The sequence below is a fragment of the Channa argus genome, chromosome 5 (assembly GCF_033026475.1).
Source record: "Channa argus isolate prfri chromosome 5, Channa argus male v1.0, whole genome shotgun sequence".
Taxonomy (NCBI): Eukaryota; Metazoa; Chordata; class Actinopteri; order Anabantiformes; family Channidae; genus Channa; species Channa argus.
Window position 1 is genome coordinate 14,703,714 of NC_090201.1, and position 26,008 is coordinate 14,729,721.

General features: G+C 36.3%; 2 protein-coding genes across 4 annotated transcripts; both read right to left on the minus strand.

The window, feature by feature from the left end:
• Positions 1–812: 812 nt before the first annotated feature.
• On the minus strand, positions 813–10,042 carry strip1 (striatin interacting protein 1). Its single transcript, XM_067505428.1, has 20 exons — positions 9,909–10,042; positions 8,798–8,867; positions 8,589–8,663; positions 8,325–8,459; positions 8,098–8,218; positions 7,669–7,844; positions 7,452–7,579; positions 7,142–7,324; positions 6,312–6,532; positions 6,001–6,066; positions 5,811–5,874; positions 5,629–5,700; positions 5,326–5,400; positions 4,613–4,710; positions 3,999–4,125; positions 3,746–3,846; positions 3,585–3,651; positions 3,389–3,493; positions 3,102–3,306; positions 813–1,430 (listed from the first exon to the last, which is right to left on the minus strand). Exons 1-20 carry the CDS (start codon positions 10,020–10,022, stop codon positions 1,183–1,185), a joined length of 2,451 nt encoding a protein of 816 aa, XP_067361529.1. The 5' UTR covers positions 10,023–10,042; the 3' UTR covers positions 813–1,182.
• Positions 10,043–11,515: 1,473 nt separating this feature from the next.
• LOC137127666 (S-adenosylhomocysteine hydrolase-like protein 1) lies at positions 11,516–23,040 on the minus strand. Of its 3 annotated transcripts, none has more exons than XM_067504964.1 (18): positions 22,921–23,040; positions 22,512–22,715; positions 20,093–20,204; positions 19,697–19,840; positions 19,337–19,437; positions 18,956–19,058; positions 17,906–18,000; positions 17,592–17,698; positions 17,387–17,503; positions 16,713–16,776; positions 16,330–16,418; positions 16,033–16,103; positions 15,753–15,847; positions 15,481–15,579; positions 15,013–15,081; positions 14,545–14,623; positions 14,218–14,338; positions 11,516–13,996 (listed from the first exon to the last, which is right to left on the minus strand). In XM_067504964.1, the coding sequence occupies exons 2-18, from the start codon at positions 22,689–22,691 to the stop codon at positions 13,990–13,992; spliced, it is 1,653 nt and encodes a 550-aa protein (XP_067361065.1). In that variant the 5' UTR covers positions 22,692–22,715; positions 22,921–23,040; the 3' UTR covers positions 11,516–13,989. The 3 variants fall into 3 exon arrangements, with proteins under 3 accessions (XP_067361065.1, XP_067361066.1, XP_067361067.1); XM_067504965.1 differs by having other exon boundaries at positions 22,888–23,014; XM_067504966.1 differs by having other exon boundaries at positions 19,697–19,825; positions 22,512–22,996.
• Between the last annotated feature and the right edge of the window lie 2,968 nt (positions 23,041–26,008).

Below are 26,008 nucleotides of genomic sequence, written 5' to 3' on the forward strand. Positions count from 1 at the left end.
CACATATACTCTTTATGCACAATGTCATCAAATAGACAAAATTTTACAATGATATATAATGATTATACATAACACAGCGTGCAGCAAAATTGCTATGCTATGCAAAATTGCAATGTGCAAATGCTGTACTCCAGGCAGGGGATATTTGCTGCATGTCAGACCTCTTATTTTCTGTCTGTGTCTCTATTACAACTTTCAAATTTAAAAAATGTAAGGGTAAAAACATCAAGAGAATAATCTTTCATTGCAGTATAATTTTATTACAGTATATAGGTCAATGGAAAACAAAGAAAAAGCTGTGATAAATAAGTTTCACAATTTACATGTATTCTCATCAAAAAAAACAAAAAACAGATAGACAAAAGGTAGAAAAAAAGTCATTTTTTATAAGCTTTAGTTCAAAACAATTTTGATGCAACACAGTTGAACCAACTTTTTCTCACAACAAATGAAGATACTCTTTATGTAGAAATTCAAGTCTGTAGGTTCATGTATGGTTTTCTCAATGGTCCCAGGGCAAAGGTGTACAGGCAGCAATCATGTGAGCAAATGCAAAAAATAAAAAGAAAATCATTTCACTTATAATTAAGAGTGATACATGTCTCCACCCCATTCCTTTCATTCCTCTTAACCCAAGGAATGTCGCATGTGTCTTAAAATGTTGGGACCTTCAATGTATTCTAAATAAATGTCTTTACACTTAAGACTGAACAAACTAAGATTTAGTGCCTCTGGTTTAAAGTGACCGATCTTCCATACAGCTACAGAAGAGCAAACACCTGTAAACGTATAATAAGGGTAAAGTCCATAAATGAAATTAGCAATTTATTATTATTCACATATTTGATTAAAAGTCAGAGAAAAGTCTCAGTGACTCAAATTAAAACAATGCGAAATTTCATAAAGGCAAAAGTTCACCAGATAAAGCATTTAGTTGGAGCCCTGGTCAAACTGTTAAACCACAGCTGCAAATCTGTAGTGATGAAACATCTAACACCTGGAATTGCAGAGTAAAATCCATCCATCATCGTCAGTCTGTGTAAAATATGTAAAATAATGCTTTCATCAGAGTTTCATCAGTGACAGCATGCTTAGCTTTTTTTCTGAGCTCCTGATTCTCAAAGTTTTATCTTAAAAAAACAAAAACAAAACAAAAAAAAACATGACAACAGTTGCTGCTTCTCACTGTAGCAGTTCTTCCCAGGAAATAGGTTTGGAGAAGACCTCCCGCTCTAGCCAAATGTCATAGTTCCTTTGGAAGTCCTCAGGCAGATCAACCCGCTGCCCCAAAACACTTTGCAGACAGTTGTCCACAGGCAGGAAATCTGGGTTGCTGTGGCTCTTATCGTAACGGCGGCCGTTGAAGCGTTCAATGTTGGCACGCAGGGCGCACTCCTCGGCCTGGAAATCCCAGGGACGAGCATCCAGATCTGAGACACACGGGATAATATTTAGTGCACTTTGGTGAGATGATAATACTGATAATGATAAATACTCAGAATACTTAGAATAAATACAATAAATACTTAGAACATAAAGAAAAATCTGGACTTTGTATAGTCTTTCTGTGGAGCTTTACCTCATTCGAAACAGTTTTCAAATCCCATACTGACATTTAATTTGTTCTGTGCAGTGTTTATTCTTTTATTATGTGCAGATGTCTACCATTTGAATTATCAATACAGCGTATGTTCTTTCGATTCAAATCAATTAGTTACTAGGTTCACAGTCTTGCATTGAAAAACATAATTTCATGTAGTCAAAATGTGTTATCAGATGCCCTTTGTCAAAATGAATATACTAGGGAAAAAAATAGTTCCCATACCTTACAGGAAAAGTAAGAGTCTCATTGTCCTACTGACAATGGAGCAAAACATTGAGAACCCTGACTTACACAATGCTAATAGAATGCATTATTGTATCAGGGTAGACTTTTTCATTGACATTAGGATTGTGAGGCACTCTCAGTTTCCCTCGTCTTCTTCTTTTCCTTTCAGCTGTTCCCTTTCAGGGGTCGCCACAGCGAATCATGTGCCTCCATCTAAAACTGTCCTCTGCATCCTCTTCCTACACACCAGCTAACTTCATGTCGTCTCTCACTACATCCATAAATCTCCTCTTTGGTCTTCCTCTAGACCTCCTGCCTGGCAGCTCCAACCTCAGCATCCTTCTAACGATTTCTCAGTGTCCCTCTTGTACTGATTTTTATTTATTTGTCCCGTGAGTTCAGGTTTGCCACAGCGGATCATTGTCCTCATGTTGATTTGGCACAGTTTTTACACCAGATGCACCCCCCAATACAACCATCCCCAATTTCTACCGGGTTGGGACCAACACTGCACAGCTGGGAATGGGCTGTTGGGGGTTCAGTGTCATGCCCAGCAACACTTCGACATATAACCAGGACCGGGGATCGAACCACTGACTCTGTGGTCCGTGGACGACAACTGAGCTACAGCCACACCACATGTGCTATACAAATACATACACTTTGCCTTGACTTTTTTAAACTATAGTGTTTGTATAACCTGTTTAAGGAATTTTTAGATTTAGGAATGCTGGTTAGAGCCAAATCAATTGAGAAATCTTTAAAACCCATCCACTGTACTCTAAATCACTGTAAAATATATTCTTATAAGGGGGATTTTAGTTTTTCCTCTTTTCTTTCTCCAGGCTGACTCTCTACACAGACAAGACTACTTCCCCACCTCACATAAATATTAGTCAACACACTAAATTAAAATTCACTTGTCATGTCCATGTTAACAGGTATGGCAAAGGCACTGTACGAAAACTAAAATTAAAAAATGCTACTGGGATGGTTTCCATCCAACATTTTAATAATGATGTCAAATAAAACAAATATTTTAAGTGAGAGTAGATGACAGAAATAAGAAACAGAAAATAGTTAAAAGGAGCTAAATAAAGGTTTTGCTTGGCTAAGGTGGAAATAATGTATCAATAAAAGCAAAATACAACAAAGGTAACAGAATTTTGGTGTACCTGGAATAATTAATTGATAATTATAAATTTGTAACTCAACAAAATGTTTTTATTAGCATTACTTTTGAAATATGGTAATGTCCAAAGTTAGCACTCACCATTTCCATAAGCCCAGTCATCATTGAGACGGTGACGGACCTTCTGGTAGATGGCAGACATGGTCTTCATGTTGCTCTTTCTCCACTGACGTCCTAGGTATTTGGTCTGCACTTTCAGCAGCTTGAGGACATAGAGCTGCATCATGGCTTGTTTGACTTTCAATGCTCTCTTCAGGATGGGGGCTGACTTAAACACCACCAACATCTAGTAGAGACAAGATCATTTAGAGATATTCCCTTATATTCTATATTTCTTACAGGGTAAATTTAATGTGGCTTGCTATTACCATTGTTCTTGAGTGTTTCCACTTGGTCAGTTTGTTAAGAATCCTCAGCAGGTTAATACAGGAAAAAAGATTCCTCCAACAAAACTGATTGTTGTCTCCTGCTTCCTGTAACAGAGAAATTAAGTTTGACATCAGCGGTCACAGCAGCACTAACTTGTGACTAAAACAATCAATAAACTTCTGACAGAAAACTTACCAAACTCTCTGCAGTTAACTCTGGAAGCTCATGCACCACACAGTATGGAAAGTCAAGCACTGAAATGCTATTTGTGAAAGAAATTGACCAGTAAATAAAGGTAACTGAACTCGCTGTATTGCAGACATAAAGTTTGTTATTCATAAGGGGGCTGACAGTACCTATTTTTAGCTGTAATGTACGACATAATGTTCTGGTTGAAGAACTTCAGAATGAGGGGGATGCAGTTGGCAAACACCAGGTGTTGAGCCATGTATTCAAACTATAACACAAACACAGATCATTGTTTTGTTAAAAAGGAGAAAAAACCCTAAACCAAACTGAAAAATTGTTCCTATATAGTATTTATGGAAATAACTAATACAGTTAGGTATAACACTGAACTTTCAGTTAATAGGTGAGTGATGTGTGTACCTGATAGATGTGGTTAAGTTTGAAATGTTTCAAAAGTAGCAGCAAGATGGCAGAGATGGCCTTCACAATGATCTCTTTGTGTCGATTGACATCTACTCCAAGTTTCATGCTTTGCAACACTGTGGTCCTGCAAGATAAGACAGAGATCAGTACGGCTTCACATTCCTACAGAAACCTCAGGGAACAACTAGGTCAAGTCAGGTCAGACAATCTCTACTTCTAATTAACAATGAATTAAACACCATTTACTGCTTGCAAACCAGAATCTTGGCTTCACAGTATTAGTTTCTGTAGGAGTTCGTGGCTACATCACGAAAGTAGAGGTATGTATTCTTCTCCTGCTGTTTCATTTAAAGGAAAAGTGAAATGTTTTTAGGTAAAAATGATCTGCTGACAAACTACATCAGGATAACCGCACTACTTAAAATTTAACATAATCATATTTGAAACAACTTCCAGTAACAAAACCTGTAGACCTGCTCTCACTGTAAGGCATGTACCAGTAACACTTTTCCAGATCAGATATTAATATAACTGTAACATTGTTACTAAAAATAAAATATTTTCCTGGTTTAAAACAATGTTACACTGGAGGAAGAAGTTGCATCACTTACGGCATCTCCTCTGGCAACACGTCTGCAAGGATATTGATAGAGTCTGTTTTGGCTTTGGATGTGGGAGCTGCAGCGAGCAGGATCTTCAGCAGAGCAATCTGACATTACAAAAGACACACCGTACATCCGTTACCAAAACAGTGTTACAGAGAACTCACATCTAACTTAGGAGGTTACAGTCAGATGTTAAAAAAACAACAAACAAGGCAAAAAATAAAAACACATGACATTATTTATGTTATAGAAATTCCTGTCTTTCTGCCTTTGCTTTTTCAGTAATGATTAGATAATAACAGATCTTTAACCTCTGGAGTGTCAGATGTTTTTTATAATTTTAAAAGTTACCAACATTCAATTGACTTGCATTAAGTTTTTAATATTTAATAGCCAAGGCCACAATGACAATTTTCCAAGGCTTCCAATAGTAGGCTAAACTTAGTATTAAGAGATACTGTATGAACCACACATGTATGAACCACGGCTGGACAATAGACATATTTCATTCTTAGGTCTTTTTCATTTGTTCCTGGTTAGAATGATTATAAGTCACAATGTAAAATGAGACAGTGAATACACTCAAATTTTTTAGTGAAATATGCTAAATGTGACTGTATTTTACAAGTGAGTGAAATATCAAACTGTATGTATTAATCTACATCAGTGTAAAATTAACCATTCTTGACATTATTTAACCCATCCCTGGATGCACTGACCATGTACTGAGGCAAACTGGGCAGAATTCCCTGATAGAGCAACTCAGTGGCACACATCTCCACCTCCTCTTCACCCTAGAGATGAAGAAGCAGAAGAAAAATATTTTTACCAAAGCATCTAAAGATAGTTTTGTAAACCGTCTGGTATACACCATAATAAAGAAATAATTTAGAAACGTGTTCATTTCTACATTTTACAAAATATTACAATAGTCGTATGTGATTCCTAACTTAAAACCATCTAATTTACAACAAACTATTAAATTTAATTATTAAAAGTAGGTGATTTTTGTCTGCACTCACGCCAGATAGAGGGGTTTTCTGGAACTCTTCCTCCTTTGCTATCTGTGTCTCAGCTATGGAGACATATTTGTGCTGAAATAAAATTAATAAAGATTAATCAACTGAAGTCCAGGAGCACAACAGATAAGCAAAATACTGAAGATATTCTCTAGAGTAAAAACAAGATAACTGAAATCCTACACCTGTTTTAAGGTTTTGATGCTCTCATGAATTGGCCTCGGCAATCCAACCACTGTATCTGTATCACTTTAAGACATGCACAAAAGAGCCATTAATTATTTAAGCACACATAAAACATTAATAGGTTTTGTTGTTTAGTGTAAAAAATAGTATCTGTTATGTAAATTTTGCTTACAGCCAGCAAAAACGTACCTCCCAAGCGTGTAACCAATGAATTTACTTCTACTTGATTCCAGAAAATTTTCAATGTCCTTTTCTCTGTTGGAGCAAAATTAAAGTAAAAAACAAAATAGAACCAAACTAAAACGCAATCATCAATCAAAACCTGACATCCCCAAAATGCTTATTGTAGATTTTGGTAGACAAGTAAATAACTATTCAATTATTTTCCCAAAATTTACATTTTCAAGTTCAATAACAAGGTACATAATTACATAAAAAGATACATATTTTTACCAATTTAGAAGTCATTACAATACATATCCAGTCAGTTTAATGGGTACCTGACTTTAGGAGCCCAGGGAAGGCCTTTAGGGAAGGACACCCTCTCGGATGGAGGGTGAGGAATTTGTGGAGGCATCACCTCATCCCTCTCTAGGGGGAATGTCTCTGTTTCTATAGAGTTGTCATTGTCATCATTGTCATCCTCATCCTCACGAGAGTCATCAGCTTTATAAGGATCCTTTTCATTGAAAGCATCTAGGTTGTCCTGCTTTATCAGTGCCTGTATAAGACACAAGAAAATGTCATATTGTGTACTGAGCTTACTATATGTAAGAACTCTAACAATACACTTAAAAAAGTGGAAATACTTAGTCAAAAATAATACAAAAAGGTGAGTCACTGAATTTATTTATTTTTTGTCCTTTCTGCTTATCCCGTGAGTTCAGTGTCGTCACAGCAGATCATTGTCCGCATGTTGATTTGGCATAGTTTTTACACTGGATGCCCTTCCTGACGCAACCCACCCCAATTTCTACCGGGTTTGGACCGGCACTGCACAGCTGGGGATGGGAATGGGCTGTTAGGGGTTCAGTGTCTTTCCCAGAGACACTTCGACATATAGGATCGGCTCACTGACCCTGTGGTCCGTGGACGACTGGCCTTACCAACCGAGCTACAGCCACTCCACTGAGCTACAGCTTCCCGGAGTCACTGAATACTGATGATTCTAATATTGAAATTGACTGCTCAGAGAACTTTTCAATTCCTTTATTCACACTAAGGAAGAAATGATTGGATTGACGTTATTATTTTGCATCTCTAGCAGACAGGGGATGAGCTATAGTCATAGCCAGGGTGATGTGTCTCTGGTAGCTGCACTAATGCCTACCTTATGTTCACGGCGTGCCCGTTTTTGTTGCTGCTCTATGAGGTCAGATGCAGATGCAGGAGGAGAAGCTGCCCTCATACTCCGAATGACTCGTATGCTATCCTCTGGGAGAGGTGGGAGACCCAGTTCCTCACGCTTACAAACCTTTATGCTTTGCAGCTCCTCAAACCCTCCTAGTGTAAACTGAACATAGAACACAGTGGGATAAGTGGGGTTTGTGTCTCATCATCACCAGATATGACTTTTTTGCTGTAGGACAATGTGAGGACAATTAGAGTTCAAACAAATGAAAGATGTAGATTTCTCTCACCATTATGCTTTTCCACAACAGTAATAACACCTTCTTCATTGGAAAATGGGGGGCATGACCACTGCAGAACTTGGTAACCATACCAAAGAGCATCACAGAAACAGGCTCATTGTTTAACAGAGAAGATCCTGTGTTAAAGAATACAGCTAAATTAGATTACGCAGGATGACCATCGTTTGGCTTTATGTCTACTGCATGACAAAAGATGAACATTTACCCAATTCTGTTCTGAAAGTTTCCCTAATTATTTTCCATTCAGGCCTGTCCGCTGGGTCATCCTGCTGTATTGTTTCCACCATCAGGTACATTATGTTAAGCAGCACTCGAAGATCTGTGCTATCCGCAAGGGAGATTGCTGGCTTCCTCACAGCACTGCTACATGCAGCGCTGTTTCTGAAAGACAGAAAATGTACCATTTAATACTTTATTCTTCACAAAGAAAAGATGCCTTGCAAAGCCAACCAACATTTTTTGTTATTTTCTTCACCATAGTTTGGTAAATATAAAGCTGCTCTCAATCAAATCTAGCATTGCCTGTCACGTGTTTAAATTGTAACAATTTTGAACATCAATAAATGGTTTTTATACTACAATTTTCCAATTGCAGTGTACTCCTGCAAGTGGAGAAAGCAGATGAAGTGCATACTCAATCTCCATGTTAAGCAGTTCCACCAGGGCAGAGAATGTCCCCACATCCAACAGCAGAAAAATGTTGTATCTCATCCAGTGCTGCACCTCGGCCTCAGAGCTGCACTCTGCAAACGTGCCTATAGAGAAAAACTAATATAATTAACCTCCTTTTTCAATGCCAGTTCTTGGCCGATTTCTTTCTCTGTGAAGTCATTTAGTTTAGAGCCAGTGATGTAGACTGACCTTGAGCCATGTAAAGAATGGCTCTAGCAACCTTCAGCCTCTTCTCCCGAGCAATCACCTCAAGGCTGTCCAGCAGGCGCATGGCATGAGCTCTGTGCTGAGCTGCATCAAGCTCGGTCCACTTCTTGTCAGAGACTAAAGCAGAGAGGAGTTGAAGATAATAAACACTAAATAGATAGAACGTTCTTTATCTTAACATGTGATAAATTCTTTATGATTAAATAATTAAGATCTCACTTAATGTGAGTTAATTTGGCTACATACCATGTGTTCTGAATTCCTCCTCAAAGCACTTCCTGTTGAGAGCAAACTCTGGTCCTTCAGTATAACTGTACAGCTCTGGAAAAAGCAAACACAATAAATGATCATAACTCAGACTGCCCATTTGTGAATGTCATGCAAAACAAATAGGAACAAATAGGAAGTAGTATCAGTATCCCTGGAACAAAATATGACAAAATATGACTACACACCTGAGAGCTCTGCAGCCCACTTGTCTGTATCAGCATATCCAAACTCTAGATCTGGAGACTCAGATAACCCCTGTCAAAAAGCAGGTATTACGTTAGAATAATAACCTGTCTAAAAAAAACATTTATGGATTACACAAAGATCTACAAAACAAAACCTATTGTATAATGTTTTATACATAGATAAGCTTAATGGGTGAGGTAGCACAACATCCTCAACAAAAAATAAAACCAAACATATTTTCAGACTTGCCCATACACATATAGCCATTAGTAACGATAACAGAGACAATATACACAATAATGTTTACTACAGAATAAATAGTCTATAAGAACGTGTCACAGCAAAGCCTGTGAGTTAACATTTTCCATCTCTTTTCCAATTTTCATTTTTCCCTCATCTGATTTTATTCCTCAGAAGAGGGAATTTCAGCAAACTACCTACTGATTAGTTAATGTCAAGTAGCACTGATAAATCCTTTTGAACCACATTTTGTAGTACAATAATTTTAAGTGAGACTGTAATGTCTTAAGGAAAACGTCTTGTTTTGTGTTTATTTGGGGTTAACGTTATTTACCATTTACATGACTATTTACCATTTACAAAACCTAGAACTGATCTGACAACAATTCAATATTTATCAGTCATTGACATTGATTTCAATGTCGTTGATGAAGGGTCCATGGCACTAATATCTATAGTGAAATACATTACAATACCAGGCAGATACATTATGAAAATATGTTAAATAGGACCTGACAAATTTAGCATTTAGTTTCCTGACAGACAGCTGAGTCTGGCCTGTGACAAGCTAAGCTAGCCACTAGCATGCAACACTGATGTTCCATACTTTACAAGTAAAAGCTAAACTACTGAAAAAACACTGCACAACTTTAGGAGCATTTATATATACGTTAATGTTGGAATTTATATAAAAAAATAAACATTTTTCAAAACCCAAGTTATTGCTGTAGGTTTACGAGTCTTGATAGAAATAATCGCTAGCTAATTACATTAGCTTTAAACCTCTAACAGCAACAGAAAACCTTTATCTGCTGATGGTTCGCTGAAAACTCATGCAGAAAACAAATCGCGGATCTTTTGCTTACATACCTCTGAATCTTTTCTTGGGTTGCGAGCAAACTCGCCCCTGCTTTTGTTCGGTATCATAGCTCTCTGTTTATTGTTTACAGGTAGCCCACTACCGTTTCCACCGACATCCATCATTTTTAGGCGCAGTGAAATCTCGCGAGAGTTAGTCTGTGAGAATTCCTATGCGCTGTCTGCCCATATGAAAAAGTCACATCTATAATCTCACTTTCTGAGTACTACTATCTAGAAAGACAAATTCATGCATGTATTGTTATAACGTATTTTTACTATAACATTTTCATAATCTCTCTTCAATGTTTTAGCAAAGTTGTTTGTTTCCTTCCCTATTTAAAAAAATTTTAAGATTTTTCAAGGTCACCAGGGTCAACCTTTAAATACTTTGTGGTGTCAGATAATGTTATGTCTTGCATAAGATCATCATCGTGCATATTCTCATATTTCCTACTAAAATACTAAAATTACAATATATAGCATAATTACCACAAACTAACCTTAAATCTGAATCTAAAAGCTTGCAATAGTCACCCGCTTTACCCAACTGGTAATTTAGCCATGATTATATGCAATACTTCACTTGTAACATGTAAGTCATAAGCAATGTATTGCATAATTGTGTCTGTCAAAATTAAGGCATTTTCATAGTTAAACAGGAGTTTTTAAAAGTTAAACATGAAATTGTATTCTTTAAATGAAATATAGTGGTTAATATATCAGGTGGCAGATACGTACAATTGCTCATATCACACCAATCCTTAAATTATTGCACTGGCTTCCTGTATGCCTAAGGATAGTTTTTAAAATTTTATAAACGGTTTATAAAGGAGTTAATGTTCTTGGGTCTAAATATATTTCTGACTTACTCTTAAATTATGAAACTCCAAGACATTTGACATCAACTGGGAAGGGCCTTGTTGTTCCCAGGATCAGAACCAAGCAAGGTGCAGCAGCTTTTAGTTTCTTTGCCCTACAACAATGGAATAAGTTGCTTGAATATCTGAAGTCTGCTTGAACTGTTGACAATAACTCCACTGTTTACTATAGTGTTACTTTTTAGCTATTTTATATCTTGGTTTTATTGTAAATCACCTTGAGTTGTCTGTCTGTCTGAAAGGCACTATATAAATAAACCTTACCTTAACTAAGATGTACCCATCTACTAATTTGTGCTACTTTTACATTATTGGAATATTTCAAGATAAAGTCGTTTTGCTTTCATTTTACGCTGAAAATGTACTAAAGGTGATCAAAATATATAAGGTGGTTAGATTACCTCCACCACCAGCAGCTGCTGCTGCTGCTCTTGTTCCACAAGTCACAACAGTAACTTCTGTTTTAATTTCTGTTCATTTTTTTCTTCAACTGAAACATTTCTATTCTGTATTTTTCATCTTTGCTGAACACATCTGGATTTGATTATTCATAATTAATACAGTTAGCTGAACTTGTGCTTCTGCACTTTAAGTTAATTTCACGGTAAACAACTTGAAATAGTACATTACTTGAGTATTGCTTTTGTGTACTTTTCACATCTGGAAAAAAACAGACGTACTTTATATCTAATATATTATTTACAGACAACTCCAATTAATACCAGCAACAGTATAAACTACCAAATGACAGTGGCATGTTTATTAACTTCAATCTGACAAGAGTCCATTTCTTTTCTTTAGTAATAACAAAATCGTAAAAAAGTTAAAACTAGAGTAAAATGGCTGTTATTATTAGATAAACCAAGAGGGATTGCTTACAAAAGCCATTTGCTATAATGGAAGGTCTTTTGAAAGTTATTACAATGTATCATTGTTACAAGAATTACAACTGTAAAGAAATCATACATACAATTCATCTAAATGGTATATTACAACACCATAATGCCTACTATCATTTAAAATGGTAAAACAGTTACAGGATTGCCTACTAGATTAATGTAACAAAGATTTAATTCTCAACCATATTCTCAACCAGAACTAAAATGCTTTTGAAAGAAAACTCAGATTTGCTGCATATCACTGTATATTTCAGAACCACCACGTTGGGCATTACCATACACGGAGAAAAACAGTTGTACATGTGAATATAAATTACCAAGTGAGTCACAAGGCACTTTCAAATGACCAGTCACCATGGTTACAGCACTCATCTTGCTGACACTGATGTCCTCACTGAAAGTCCTTGGCTGTAAAGCCCTTAAAGTTGCTAGCGCAAAAATGAACACACTTCATAGTAGAATACTCGGGTACTCTATGTACCAAAAAAACAAAATAATAATTAAACTCTGTAAAAGCAATAAAAAATTACCTGCAACTGTTGATGGAATTTAAGTTTTGTATAAGTACTGAATACATGATGAGCAACACCTTTAGAAGGTAACAAGATGCCTAACCCTTGGCAGGGACAGTAATACCACCAAATGTTTGTGACAAGATCAGCCTATGGACCACCAAAATAAAATACAGCATGTATAAATGTATTAAAGAATTACGTTCAGAAAGACAAAACAACCACCTGTAAACAATATAGTTTACATTTGAAAAATAATAACTCAGTTCTTCCAATGTGCTCTGTAATTTAAAAAGTCCCACTTTATACTTAATGTATATTGAATTTGTGCATTGAATAAACATAAAAAAGTGTCTTTGCCTTTTGAACAACCACATACATAAAATTAACACATCAGTTTGGAAAATGTATGGACAATAAAGTGTATCCACATCTAGGCACAAAACATTATGGATTTAGTTTTACTCCTCTGTACTCTAGTTTAAAATTTTATATATATATATATATATATATAGACTCATCAAACTCTACATAGGTAAACATAATAGATGGTGGAGATCATAGAAAATTAATATTTTATAACACTAACTTTACACTTCTATTGTAAATAGTAATTTCATGAGAATGACAGTGAGGTGAGACATAGAAACTATGATCAAATAGTGCAGATCTGGTACAAATATATTCAAAAATAATCTAATATATTAGGATGCTCTGAGGGAAAGGTACTGTTTTTAACAGACACAAAAAGGTCATAAAATGAACACATTTAAAAAAAAATAAATACAAAGCTCTCTTCTTATGCTCGCCATTGTCAAAACATACTTAAGATCTTTGCTTCCCATATCTGCTGAATGTTGTAAGTAATGGCAATGGTAGTACAGATGTAATTCTGTGATTTGTGGATGGAATGTATTGGGTGACTGAGTACTGTTACATTAAAACTTAAAATGTAAAATCTGCATTAAGCTATTTTTTCTTATCCCTGGGGGGTAAAAAGTCTCCAAACAATGTCAGAAATACAATCAGCTTAATCAATTTGTTATGGCTCATTTTAAAGCAAACTTAAACATCCAGCAGGTATACAGTGACATTTAATTTGTCAATTTTGGATACCTGAGTAATTCCAAATATAAAACATGTAGTCTAGTATTCCCTGACCTTTTAGTTGTGATTAAGCCCAGCTACTCAGGAGAAAAGCAGTGGGAGACTGACTTCCTTCACCAGCCAAGAGTTTATATCTGTCTAAGCTTCTTTGCTGAAAATGAGTGTTGGAAAGGAAAGCAGTAGACCCAAAGCAATGACTTAGAAGTGTCTATAAAGCTTTGTGGGTTTGGCATTTGAAGTGTTCCTTAATCATTTCACTGAGGATTTTGATCTAATATTTATATCAAGTATTAATTAAGGATGGTTCAACGGATTTCACAACTAACCATTAACATTTAACCATTCCCTCTCACAGTCATTTGGCACAATAAATGGATATATTATTCAATATCTATCTATTCTAATATATCCTAGCAGTCAGCATGTGAGAAAACAGTTGCAACAGGAAATAAAAATCTTATCAGACAACAGGTGTAAGCGCTGACACCAACTTGAAATACTATAGCCAGCTCGGTGTACAATCAGTAGAAAGTAGCAAATGCAAGCAAAACTTGGTGTAATCAGTAAAACATGACTAAATATATACTGTGCAACCTGTAAATACACTATACATAAATCTTTCTTTTGTCTTAGTATCAGATCCAGTTGGGTACCGTCCATGTACAGGTGGTGCTGAGGTGTGGCTTCTTGCAGTCTAATACCTGTGAACACAAATAACAGTGTGTACATGAAAAGGTTTCTGGTTATATGATTGTCGGCCTAAAATAAGCATTGTTAAGATTTATTAACAAGATGTTCAAATGTGTGATCGGCATTGTTTATTTTTAATAGTATAGGTGTAACAATTATTGTTTATTCAACAAATATTCCAGTGATTATTTGCTAATGAATACAATTTATATTAAAAAGCATAGACTTGTACCTGTAGTAGTTGGGTTTAAAAGGACCGTTCTTGTTAAGGCCCAGGTATTTTGCCTGCTCATCAGTAAGCTCTGTCAGGTGGGCATCAAAAGTAGCCAAATGGAGACTGGCAACATATTCATCTGAAATACACAGATGTGATTGCAGTGACTAAGATATCGGAGTGACTGAGATATCAACCTATGTCTGCCAGGCAGAACTAAGCTGTCACCAGAGAACATGAGACAGGTCAGTAAATAAGAGCTTCAATTTCCATCTTACCCTATATTTTCAAAGTTTTGTATAAAAACTACAAATACTACAAATCAAGGAAAAGTCTAATCCTCACCCATCTTCTTGGGAAGCAGGTAAACATCCTGTTTGTAACGCCCCTCAGGAGCATTGTACAGCTCTATAAGGGCCAGGGCCTGAAAACAAACGTTTAACAAATGGATGCACATGATCAATTTCATTAACAGAAATAAATACAAACCCAAACTTCTGATTATAGTGACAATTCATTCTAATTCAATCTATGATCACAATTTTCATGTAGCAAATGCACTGTATACTATGACAACCCATAACATCATCCACATTAAGGTATTAGTTTTATATTATTAAAACAAGCTCAGCTCTGGAACCTTCTGTTATTTATTTTATACTAATGTCATTTCCAGATCAGAGCATAAGCTTATCGGACAGGATGGAAAAGTCATTACAGCAAATAAAAAACCCTATACACTATGTCATCTAAAGTGGCCTACAGAAACTACTGTGTGCCATTAGCTGCTATCAACATGCAACACAATGTTACCTGAGTGGTGGCTGTGATGGACAAAACAAAGGTAGGGACAGTAGAACAGCTGAGGTTAAGGAGACGTCCCTGTGTTTAAAAAGAAAAACCAAACATGTTACGAATAACATGGTAATGTCCAAGCAAACCTTGTATATCAACATGCTGCTGTGTTTTCCACAAGCCAGAGATATTGGTCAGTCATTCAGTTTTGTTAAACTTCAGTGGCCTGAAGGGGATGTTATAGGTTTTTACTAAGCACTGACAAATCAATAGTGGGTTTATAATAAAAATGTAGCTTAAACAAAATGTGTTTTATTTTAGTTGCAAAAAAGCGCATTCACATCAAGCACACCATCACCAAATTGTGTTCCAATAATGACACTGAACAAAGTTATTAAAATGATACTAAAGCACTGAGATCATATTTTATTACACACACATAAAACTGTATTTTGTATTATGATTAAGGTATGTGCACGCAGTCACCTCAGCTAGAAGTATAACTCTCTTGCCATCAGGCCAAATGACATGATCCACCTGAGACCGCACTCTCTCCCAAGTCAGCTCAGGGGTCCGAAGACTTGCCTTGAAGAGAGGAGAATATCAGTTACCCTCGTCATTATGAAATTTTAACAAGATATGACTGGCCTGTCTCTAAGAAGTCTTTAAAATTACTTGAATGTACACTGGTAAGAACTGAAGCTTCATAAATATACAGGAAACCAGCATTAGACGTAACTATTTTAACACTATCTTACCACATCAATTTCAGTATTGGAGTGGCCCATGTTGCAGACAATAGAGCCATTTTTCATTCGGTCCAGCTGGTCTCTGGTCACCACGTTCTTATTCCCTATACAGACATAATAATTTAGCTTTAATCAGTATTATCTACCACACAGTAGGAAAAATGAGTCCAGATTTCACAAAAGCCATGCAAAAGTTTGTGAATAAGACATGAACAGACATGAACAGTATTCTGTAGGTTGTATGGCTATAGAACATAACAGTGTAAAGCATGGATTTTATTTGGGTTACCAGTGCATGTGATGATGACATCAACCTGCCGAATGACCTCATTCAGCTTGACGACCCTGAATCCATCCATGCTGTTTATACAAAAGAGAGAACTTCAGCATTCAGACTCAGCGAGGACAGTGAAAAACAAAAAAAGGTGTGAGTTTCACCTCTTATGTAACAATATTTTGTTAAATAATTCACAAAACATTTTTTCTGGCAAGCTTGAGCAACAAAGAGATGTTGTTATCCCTGCTGCCAATTTACATATGTAAACACATTCAGCAAGGAGATCATCTCAGTTCTTGCTGTCCTCACCAGGCCTGCAGGGCACAGATGGGATCAATCTCTGTAACATAAACAATGGCTCCCAGAGCTTTCAGAGCAGCACAGCAACCTTTTCCAACCTGCAAAGACAAAATAATATGCTGTCTGACTAGCAATGTTACATAACTTGATAACAATGTCCTTCAAATGCTTATGAAGGTCAATGTGTATTTAAACAAACCAACTTAATACAAAACTATGCCTCCTAGTCTAATCTAGTATATCTTAATCTTAACTGTATAGAAACGGTCATACAAAGACATTCCATGGACTCTAAAGCTTGTCAATTGTGTTATGGCTATTAGCATTTCATTATCATTTTATATGTCTTCACAGCTATATGGTTAAGATTAGTGTGGTAAGCAGTATCTCACCTCACCATACCCGCATACAACCACCTGTTTGCCTCCAAACATGACATCTGTAGTTCTCTTCAAACTAGAGAGCGGAGACATAAGATGAGCACAAATTTATGAAAGTGAAGAATTGCCATCTGTTTCTGTACAACTCCCCAATCTGGCATGTGTATGTAACAGAGAAGTAAAATATTTTTGGATGACACATTCAGGAGGAAAGGAGAAGTTGCAAAACTTTTTTTCTGAACCACTAAAATTTGCAAATTGTAATGATTTGCATTTTTAAAAAATGTTTTTAAATGACACAAGTGAGTAAGTGGTGTGCAGACTTCTCAAAATCTACTAGAAGAACAAACAATGATATTCTACTGTTTACCTTGTAGGAAAGTTTAAGGTGAATTCTAGGAACCTAAACAGGAAAGCCTAGTTTGCAGCTAAACCAGTATTTTTTATTTGGAGCGTGTAAATAGGTTTTATTTAATTTTAATCCTCGTGTCAACAGTATCTGAGTGTCTTAACTCCATTTTCATGATACAAGGAATAGCCTTTGTTGGATGTTATAGTCCTTTCAAACCTTTTAAGTTACTGTCCAATAAACAAACCGTTTGTAATCCTAGTTTTGAAAAATAGGATGTACTTTGTTCTTGTTGAGCTTTCCAACAATCAAATATCTCAAGCTTAAACTTACTCACCCATCCAGAATGGATTCTCTGCAACAGTACAGGTTATCAAACTTCTGCTTAGTCACAGAGTCATTTACATTCATTGCTGGCACACACAGTTTTCCAGCTTTTGACAGCTGATACAACCTAAAAAAAAAGGCAAAAACGTTTCACTTCGTGTTGATGTGTAACCAAACATTAATAAGCAGTGTATACTATTTAGGTAATATACTACCTGTGTACCCCAGTGACACTCTCCTCTACAATGCCCCTGATCTTCTTAAAAACATTGGGGTATTTCTTGTACATCCAGTGTGTCAAGTCCCCTCCATCATCAAGGATCTAAAGATACAAGTATAAATTAGATTTATTTAAAGATGGGTCTTATTTCTATTTGAAAAAAAGCCATAAAAATGTATTATGAGATATAATTTGACAGGAATAGTCAGGAATAGTATTATAGGCATTTGTTTGTCTACATTATTCATGTATTCATGTACATTATTCTATTCATGTAGTGCGGCAGATACTGATCCCTGAGAAACATACCATGTTAGGCTGCCAACCTTCAGTGTTCACACAGCGGTCAATACACCACCAGAAGTCATCCTCAGACTCCCCCTTCCAGGCAAAGACAGCCACACCTAAAAACATAACAATTGGGTGATATGTTCACAAATCTTACATCAACAACCAAATGGTTATTTGGTCTATTAGACTAATGAACATGACAGTGTTCTCTTTGTCCCAAAAAACAGAAACTACATTAGAGTTGATATGATGCCATTACATAAACATTTTATATATTCTACATAAACCTAGAGCTTCAGGGTATTCGTACATAATTTAGTAATGTTCATGAGATAATGTGAACATTAGCAGACATTTTTGCTTTTGATAGACTTCAACGAAAACGTATGTTCTTCCTGATAAAATCACTCAGCATGTACCTAACTGTCCACAGCAATAAGTTACTGAACAATAGATAAGAACTAAATCCTCCACAAAAATGCAAGATCTCCACCAAACCACCCTTAAATCTGTTATAAGCCCTTCAGCTTGTCAGATCATTAAACGTTTACTGTGAAGATTTAATACATACTTAGGCCATCACATAGCAACCACATACAAAGGGCTTAAGTTATACTGTTCCTTCACTAAATGGCAAATCTAATGTTCTCATTATCTCTGCAAGACTAGTTTTACATTAATTTATTTGACATTGTATTTCAAATAAACATTTACTAATAGTACCTTTGGTTCTGAAAGACACAACGCTAACCTGGCAAAGTAAAAAACACTATTTTATTGTTTTTAATCATGTGAAACTAAAATACTAATAATTTCCACAGGAAACAAAAAAGTATCAATTCCTATGGGGATAGGTCGAATACAGAGAAAGAATTTCATTGTAACATGTATGTGGAGCATGTATATGTGCTCAATAACTATAAAAGTTGTTCTCCTTCTTCTTCTATTACCTGTATACAACCAAACAAGAAATATCTCCAGGGTTTTACCAGCACATATTGGAAAGCTGGTAAAATCAGTAATGTTCTTTGAGCTCCTAAATTAATGTTGAGCATCTCTATTCCTTACCTGTCTCAGACAATGCAGCAGCCACTTCATTTTGTGTAGAGTATATGTTACAGGCAGTCCAGCGGCACTGAGCCCCAAGAGCCGCCAGCGTCTCAATCAACACCTGAAAACACAAACGTAAGCAACAGGTAAAAAGGAAAATTGGAAGGTAAAAAAAAGTTATTCACATTGGAAGAATTTGCGTATTTATTTTCATATAGGTATGTCTTATTTTAGAATTTATCCTACAGGACGTTGGGTAAAGTTAGACAAAATGCCATAAGCAGTGCCGGCTCTGTAATTAAAATTAACCTAAAATCTTATCTCATCTTGATTAAGAGCCACTACCAAACTGCAGCCTTTGCTTGGGTGTTGAAGCTCAAAGTCAGAGAGAAATCTTACTGCAGTCTGGGCAGTGATATGAGTGCAGCCCACAATTTTGGCACCTGCCAATGGTTTCTCACTCTGTGCTCTCTTCCTGAGTGAGATTAGCGCTGACATATCTGAACACAAGGGAACATAAAAAGGAATGCGTGGGAAGACGACTAAGCAAACGGTGAAAAAGAACCTCACAAAATGTTTTACTTCTTGCTAGAATACAATTACTGAATAAAATCAAAGAGAAAGATTAGCAGATTTCTTATATAAAATAAGATGATAAAATCAGTCTGTATTATTTGGTTTTCTAAATATACCTGCTTAAATTTAAGAAAGCATGACAGATGTATTTTAGACAAACTGAAATAATCCCCTGGGCTTTACCTTGTTCTGCAATTTCAATCTCACGTCTGCCAAATTCTGCCTGTTTGATGTTCTTAACACAGAAGTCACTACTGCCCTTGGAGTTGACCTGTGTTTTATCCCGTGGTGAAGTTTCATCATCAGAGCTATCTGTATAGGAGGCAGCTTTAAAGGGAATAATGTTATCCCCCCAACCCCCCCAAAAAAATAAATCACCAAATTACAAACATTATGATAAAAGATTGACTGAGCTTTTGAACAGATGTACCTCTATGTTACTTCTTTTTAAGACACTACAGTTTGATGAAGACTAGAACTGGTCATATATATATTAGCAGACTACAACCTTTAAAGAACATCAAATTTCTGCAGATAAACTAAACTTCAGCGCACACATTTGCTGCCTGTGCTTCTTACCAGAGCTATAGCTGTCTGTGGATGACTGAGAGATGGAGCGGGACAAGGAACGACGGCCTGCTTTGGTGGGGAACCTGCTGAACTCCTGTTTGTCATCCACAAACTGGATTTGCTAAAGCAAACAAAAGCAGTGTTAAACATTGAGTATATTGAGTACCTTCATTCAACATTTAAAATGAAGTAATTTTAGACTGATACAGGTCTGGCTTTAAAAGTATGTCTGTTGTGTAGCTCATATTGTGATTTAGCTGGAGGATGGATATCGTTTAATTAAAAAAATAACTATTCTTTGCACAAAAATTGAATTTTTCTTGTTTTATCTTACTGATACTGATTTAGCCTTGACTGGATTTCAGTGGGGTGGAAGGAAGAAAAAAGAAGTTCTTTGCTTAAAAACACTTTGGCAACATTCTAATCTTATTGAAACTGGTAAGCATGCTTTAATGTACTGCCATAAAAGGTCCGGCTACAGTCCAACACACATTACGCAATTAAGATTGACGTTCCAAAATTAAGCCGCCCTAGCCAAATTTTAGTTTGGAGGACCATCTGACTTTTATTTGTGTAACAATTGTGAGCATCCTTCAAGTTTACAGTGGCTGTTTTGCTAACTAAAACGACTTATAAGAGCAACTGTGAATCTTGAAGCAGGTAGTTAGCAGTTTTGTTATTCCACAGTACTTAGTTTAATAGATTTAATTTCATTTTGAATTAGCAGTGATAATTAGCAGTAAGCTGTATTACAGCATGGTACTGTAGTGCTGTGTAAGGGGTTTTTACTATTTCTGTCTGCTGCAGTCTCATAACCTACTTATTTTTTATTTTTCATGAGTAGGTAATTCTCAGATAAATCCAAGCCAGATTCTGTATCTGTAAGAGAATTTGTGTTTTTGTTTTGTTGACCAGGCTTTATGTCTCATCAGCTAAATTTTTAACAAGAAACCTTTTGTTAGGATTCTCTATGTGTTAAATTTAGCTGCCTGTCCTCTAAATGCTGTGGACAGGCAGATGTATGAACAGCAGATGTTTTAACACTGATCTTGTTTCTCTTTTTCCAGATTTTGAACTTGGTTTTAACCACTGTTGCTTTTGCTGTCACCATAACCTCACACCCAAGTCCAGTCATTTTAAGCTTGCAACTTGACTTAGCCATCAAAGCCTAAATATTAACTACATGACAAAATTCCTGAACTAAACATCTGTAACCTAGTAGGTTAACATGAGTTAATATTTCTGTTAAAAGAAAACAGTTTATAAATCACATGGACCCAAAATGCAGTTTATTTTCTACCATGAGGAAAGGAAACACGCTGAAGATGCTTTGGTCCTGAATTAAGAGATGAAAGTAGCCCTTACCAGAATTTGTGAGTATTTTTCCTTGTTGTTTCTTAAAAACATTATCACAAATTAAATCATATGTACAGTGTCTGTCTATTGTTCACTAGTGGAGAAGCTCAGGTTGATCAAATTGTGGATCTATTGTTTTGGATTTGCGGTCTGTAAAAACATTAGTGTACATATTGTACTCATAATAGGATCAAACAAAAATAACTGTAAAACTGTATGACAATGACCTGATTGCTGCTGTTAATATTTGGCAATGGCATATCTGTTGATATGTGCCCATGTCAGTACTTCCCAAAAGCCTAGTGAGAACAGCTGATTTTATTCCAGCAATACAACTTTATCTTTACCCACAAAACATTTAAACATTTGTGGGTCATACTGTGCAATCTAATAGCTGTTGATGTGAAACATCTGCTAAGAGTGAAACATTGCATTTGACAGGTGCCTGGCCATGGTGGAGCAGAGGGATTATAATGTAAAAAAGAATTTCAGTATGCCTTTTGTTCAAAACAGGTTTTTTCTTTTGTCCACTCCATCTGTGCAAAAATGTTCCATTCCATGACTTAAGTTGAAACTTTTCCTTGTTCCTTCAGACAGTCCACTGTATTGTGTTAGCTCAGTCAGGGGTTTATCAACTTAAACATATTAAGTAAACTATGTAGTGAGCAGTGAGTATTGTAGGCTTGGAACACGATCTAATTACTATCTGTGATCAGTAAACCTTTGTTGATGTACTGGTATGGTTAGAAGGTGCATTTTGCTTTAAATCTGCAGAATTTTAATTTTTCCTTTAGCTTACATGTTGGCCGTAACATTTTCCTACAGACTGAATTCTGCAAGACACTTCATAAAAATGGATAGTAATAGTATAAGCATAAATCTGCATAAATTCTAGAGGCAACTACATCTGACCCTATGCCACCCAGCGACAAGCAGTAACAAAAATAGTGCATCGAATGATGTGCGTGTGCTACAGTAATGATAAAAAATAAAAGCAGTGTATACATTTTCCAAGGTATCGCCTATAATGTCTTCTACGGTTCCGTTTTGCAGAGACTTTGCGAAGTCCTACCTTTTTAACTGGTTTGTGCGTGGGCACAGCGCTGACGACGGGCGACAGGTCCCCCATGTTCATTTCGCTGTTCTTGCTTACAGTCATCACTGAGTATTTTTCCGCTACGTTTTCGCTGTCTTTCACCTCCTTACTAGCCTGCTTCACCTCCAACTTCGCCTCCACGATCGGGGCTGACATGTTTCCGTGGCTGTCTAACGTTACCTGGACAGAAACAGAACAACCGTTGAGTCTTCTCCGGTTGTCAAGTCAAAGGCTAATTGCTTCGTGCTAGCTAGCTAACGTTAGTGTGCAGCAGCGAGCGGAAAAGATGCTTTGAAATTAAGTACGTGTAAAACAGTCAAGCGCAAAAATTAAGAAGCTGTGTTTGTTCTACTTGTATTTGGCGGTGACGAATGTCGTTATTTGCCTGTTACGCTGCGTAGAGTTCAGCGGTGTTGTTTCCCTGCTGTCTCAGCTGTCACCTGGCTGAGTAACTTTGTGGGCGGTAACTGACAGACTGAGGGGCGGTGAATGATGCGTTCAGGGTAAAACGCGAGAACTATGAAGTATACGGGTTTCAGTCTGTTCTAAAAGCAGACACACAAATGCAAAATTTTCTAGTTGCTAATTGTGTCCACCCTTTTACCACTTTATATCTAAGTAAACTTGCCAGACCAAAATCTAATACAATAAAGGGCACAATTTGTGGATCACTGCTTAATCTGCTGTTTTGGCAGTTATTAATGAATGTGTTTTGTCTTAATAATCTTGCATCAACGATCAATGTGTATTTTTTAAATAGTCCTGGTAATTCCAGTTTGACATTATAAAAAGAGGAAGTAAGGTTTGAATGCTTTTATTTTTATGACACTCTCTTTGCATCATTTTCCTTCAGCTGTGAAAAAGGCTTATTGCGTTGGAAAGTAATTATTGTCTGCTTTTTTTCATACATACATCTTGGAGTGCGATAAAATTAGTCATTATCAAATGTGATTGCTCAAAACCCATGGTTGGATATGACTACTGAGCTTAAAAAAGGAGAGCTCGCAGTTGTTATAAATGCAACAGCAAGTTCATAGAAGCCTCCTTCAGCACACATGATCCTTTTTTAATGGTTCGAGATTGCACAATCAATGCATCTATCATGATCCTCAATGTTTCTTGTAATGATACAGAATGGCTGTGGAAGCAGATAATATATAAGATACAATCTTGACTGTCAATGACGATTTATTATAATTTATTTGTTCCTCTATAAATGTGTAAATGCATTTGTTTCAGTGACAATCTCACATGGTTTCTCCTCAGTGGAATTTAGTATACTCAAAACCGCCTCACCGGCATTTTAAAGGGGCAAAAACCCTGATGCTCAGTAACCTGAACACAAATTCAAAAAAGAGAATAATGCATGCTGGTAAGTTGCATTATCATGTTAGTAGGTATAACATAACAAACATACTCATATAATTATACAACCTCAAACGAAATGGTGTGCACAGATGTGTTTAGTGAGAAATAGGTTCTGAGTTGTGTTTGATGTGTGTGACCGAAAAATATGTTTCAGTTAGTTCAATTGACCAAGATAACCTGGTAAGTGGCACATAGACCATCCATCATTCAGGGTATAACTATATACCCTGTTGACAGCATTTTAATCCTGGGATGCATTCACACTTTCAGAATAAATGTTACCACTATTTACAAACATGAACACATACAGATGTAGAGTAGACAAGAGCTGCAGTAATTAGTCAATTACCCAATAACCCAACTACTGTTAGTTGCAGTCCTAAAGGTCAGTTCTGAGTTAGTTTCAAGCAAAGAGGTACATAAGTCAATTATCCTTTATGTTGATGCTAATTTTTCAGTTCCACAGTCAGGGTGAGTATGTTTATAGAACTCTATAGAGTTGTTGTGATTTTCTGGAAGGACTTATTGAAATGTGGCATATTTGATATCAACAGACATACCTGCTGTACTTGTGAGGCACCAATTGCAATGATTTGATAGCATCACAAACTCTGTCCGTACTGGTGCTCTATGCAAATACAGGGGTTATATCGAGAGCCAGATTTTTAATTCTACATCACATGACTATTCCCCTGGCTGTATCTTTAGGTTACAGTAATATAAGAGTAAATACCCTTAGCCATTCAGACTACCTGTAAACAACAAATATGCTAAGTGAATATGCAACAGTTTAGAAATTAAGTTTACTAATGTAAAATTATAGACTTGGACAGAGCTATGAGCAAACTGCTATGGTTGCTGTGTCAAAAGTAGACAATGGGTCTAAAATGAGTGACCAGAAGACTTTGTCTTGGTAGAATAAAGGTCAATCTCACTATAAGTGTATAATTATGTTTGCTGATGATTCAGTGATCGTGTCACTTTCCAGAAAGTGATCTTGGCCCAGTGGTCGACGATTTTAGTGAATGGTGCCAACGTTCATGTTTAAAAATAAATACTTCAAAAGCTGACCATTGACTTTCAAAGGAAACCTTTACCTGCTTCCATTTGCATCTATGGTCAGGCTGTCGAAGTTGTGCAACAGTACAAATATTTAGGGACAATTATTGATGATACATTTATGAAAAATGTTTTCTTGTTTTATTAAATACATTTTAACATGTTCTTTTATCTCCTGGTATGGGTCTCTTAACTTAAACATTTTTGAAAAAGGTTTGGAGAACATCTTGAGGCTGTGCAATAACATTGCTGGCATTAACCTTAATGAACTTGCCACTTTATACAAAACCGGAGCTTTGAAGAAAGCACAGGCAATAATGGCAAATGATAACTGCATATTTTTTGCAGAACATAAGCTGTTGCCATCTGCTCAAAGACTTTCCTTGCCAGGACAAATATATTTTGTAAACAATTTGTCCTGGCTTACACTGTTCTCTTGAATAGCATTACATGACTCCTTCAAGCTCACCTTGTTTGTGATGTTTTTATTATGGACTATAATTGGTAAATGGCTTATATAGCACTTTTATCCAAAGCACTTTACAATTTTGCTTCTTATTCACCCATTCACACACAAACTCACACAATGATGGCAGTGGCTGACATGCAAGGTGCTCACCTGACCCAATGGGAGCAACTTGGGGTTTAGTGTCTTGCCCAAGGACACTTCGACACATAGCCATCAAGGGCCAGGAATCTACCCACTTACCCTGTGGTCCGTAGATGACTTTCATTACCAACTGAGTTACATCTGCCCTGACTGTTTTCGTGTGTGTGGTTATATGGTTCCTTATATATTGCTTACAGTTGGCTGCAAGATACATTGTCAGATGGCGATTTACCTAGACTTTGACCTTGAAAAAACATGTTTTTAACCTATTTTTTAGCTTGGTAAAGTTTGGGATAAGCACACTTTACAGCATCTAGTGGAAGAATAGTGTAATGCTCCTTTGTTTTTAATGACCTTTTAAGTAATTGAACTGGGTGAAGCTTCTGGTTTTGTCTATTACATTTGTACATTTTTATTACATCACTGATTGATTTGA

Coding starts and splice junctions, on each gene's coding strand:
- strip1 (XM_067505428.1), bottom strand. CDS start 10,022: ATGATGGATGTCGGTGGAAACGGTAGTGGGCTACCTGTAAACAATAAA. Junction 5,401..5,628: donor AGAAAACCCCTCTATCTGGC/GTGAGTGCAGAC, acceptor CTTCATCTCTAG/GGTGAAGAGGAGGTGGAGAT. Junction 4,126..4,612: donor GTGTTGCCAGAGGAGATGCC/GTAAGTGATGCA, acceptor CTTATCTTGCAG/GACCACAGTGTTGCAAAGCA.
- LOC137127666 (XM_067504964.1), bottom strand. CDS start 22,691: ATGTCAGCCCCGATCGTGGAGGCGAAGTTGGAGGTGAAGCAGGCTAGT. Junction 16,419..16,712: donor TTGTATGCGGGTATGGTGAG/GTGAGATACTGC, acceptor TTGTCTTTGCAG/GTTGGAAAAGGTTGCTGTGC. Junction 15,082..15,480: donor GAGTTATACTTCTAGCTGAG/GTGACTGCGTGC, acceptor TTTTAAACACAG/GGACGTCTCCTTAACCTCAG.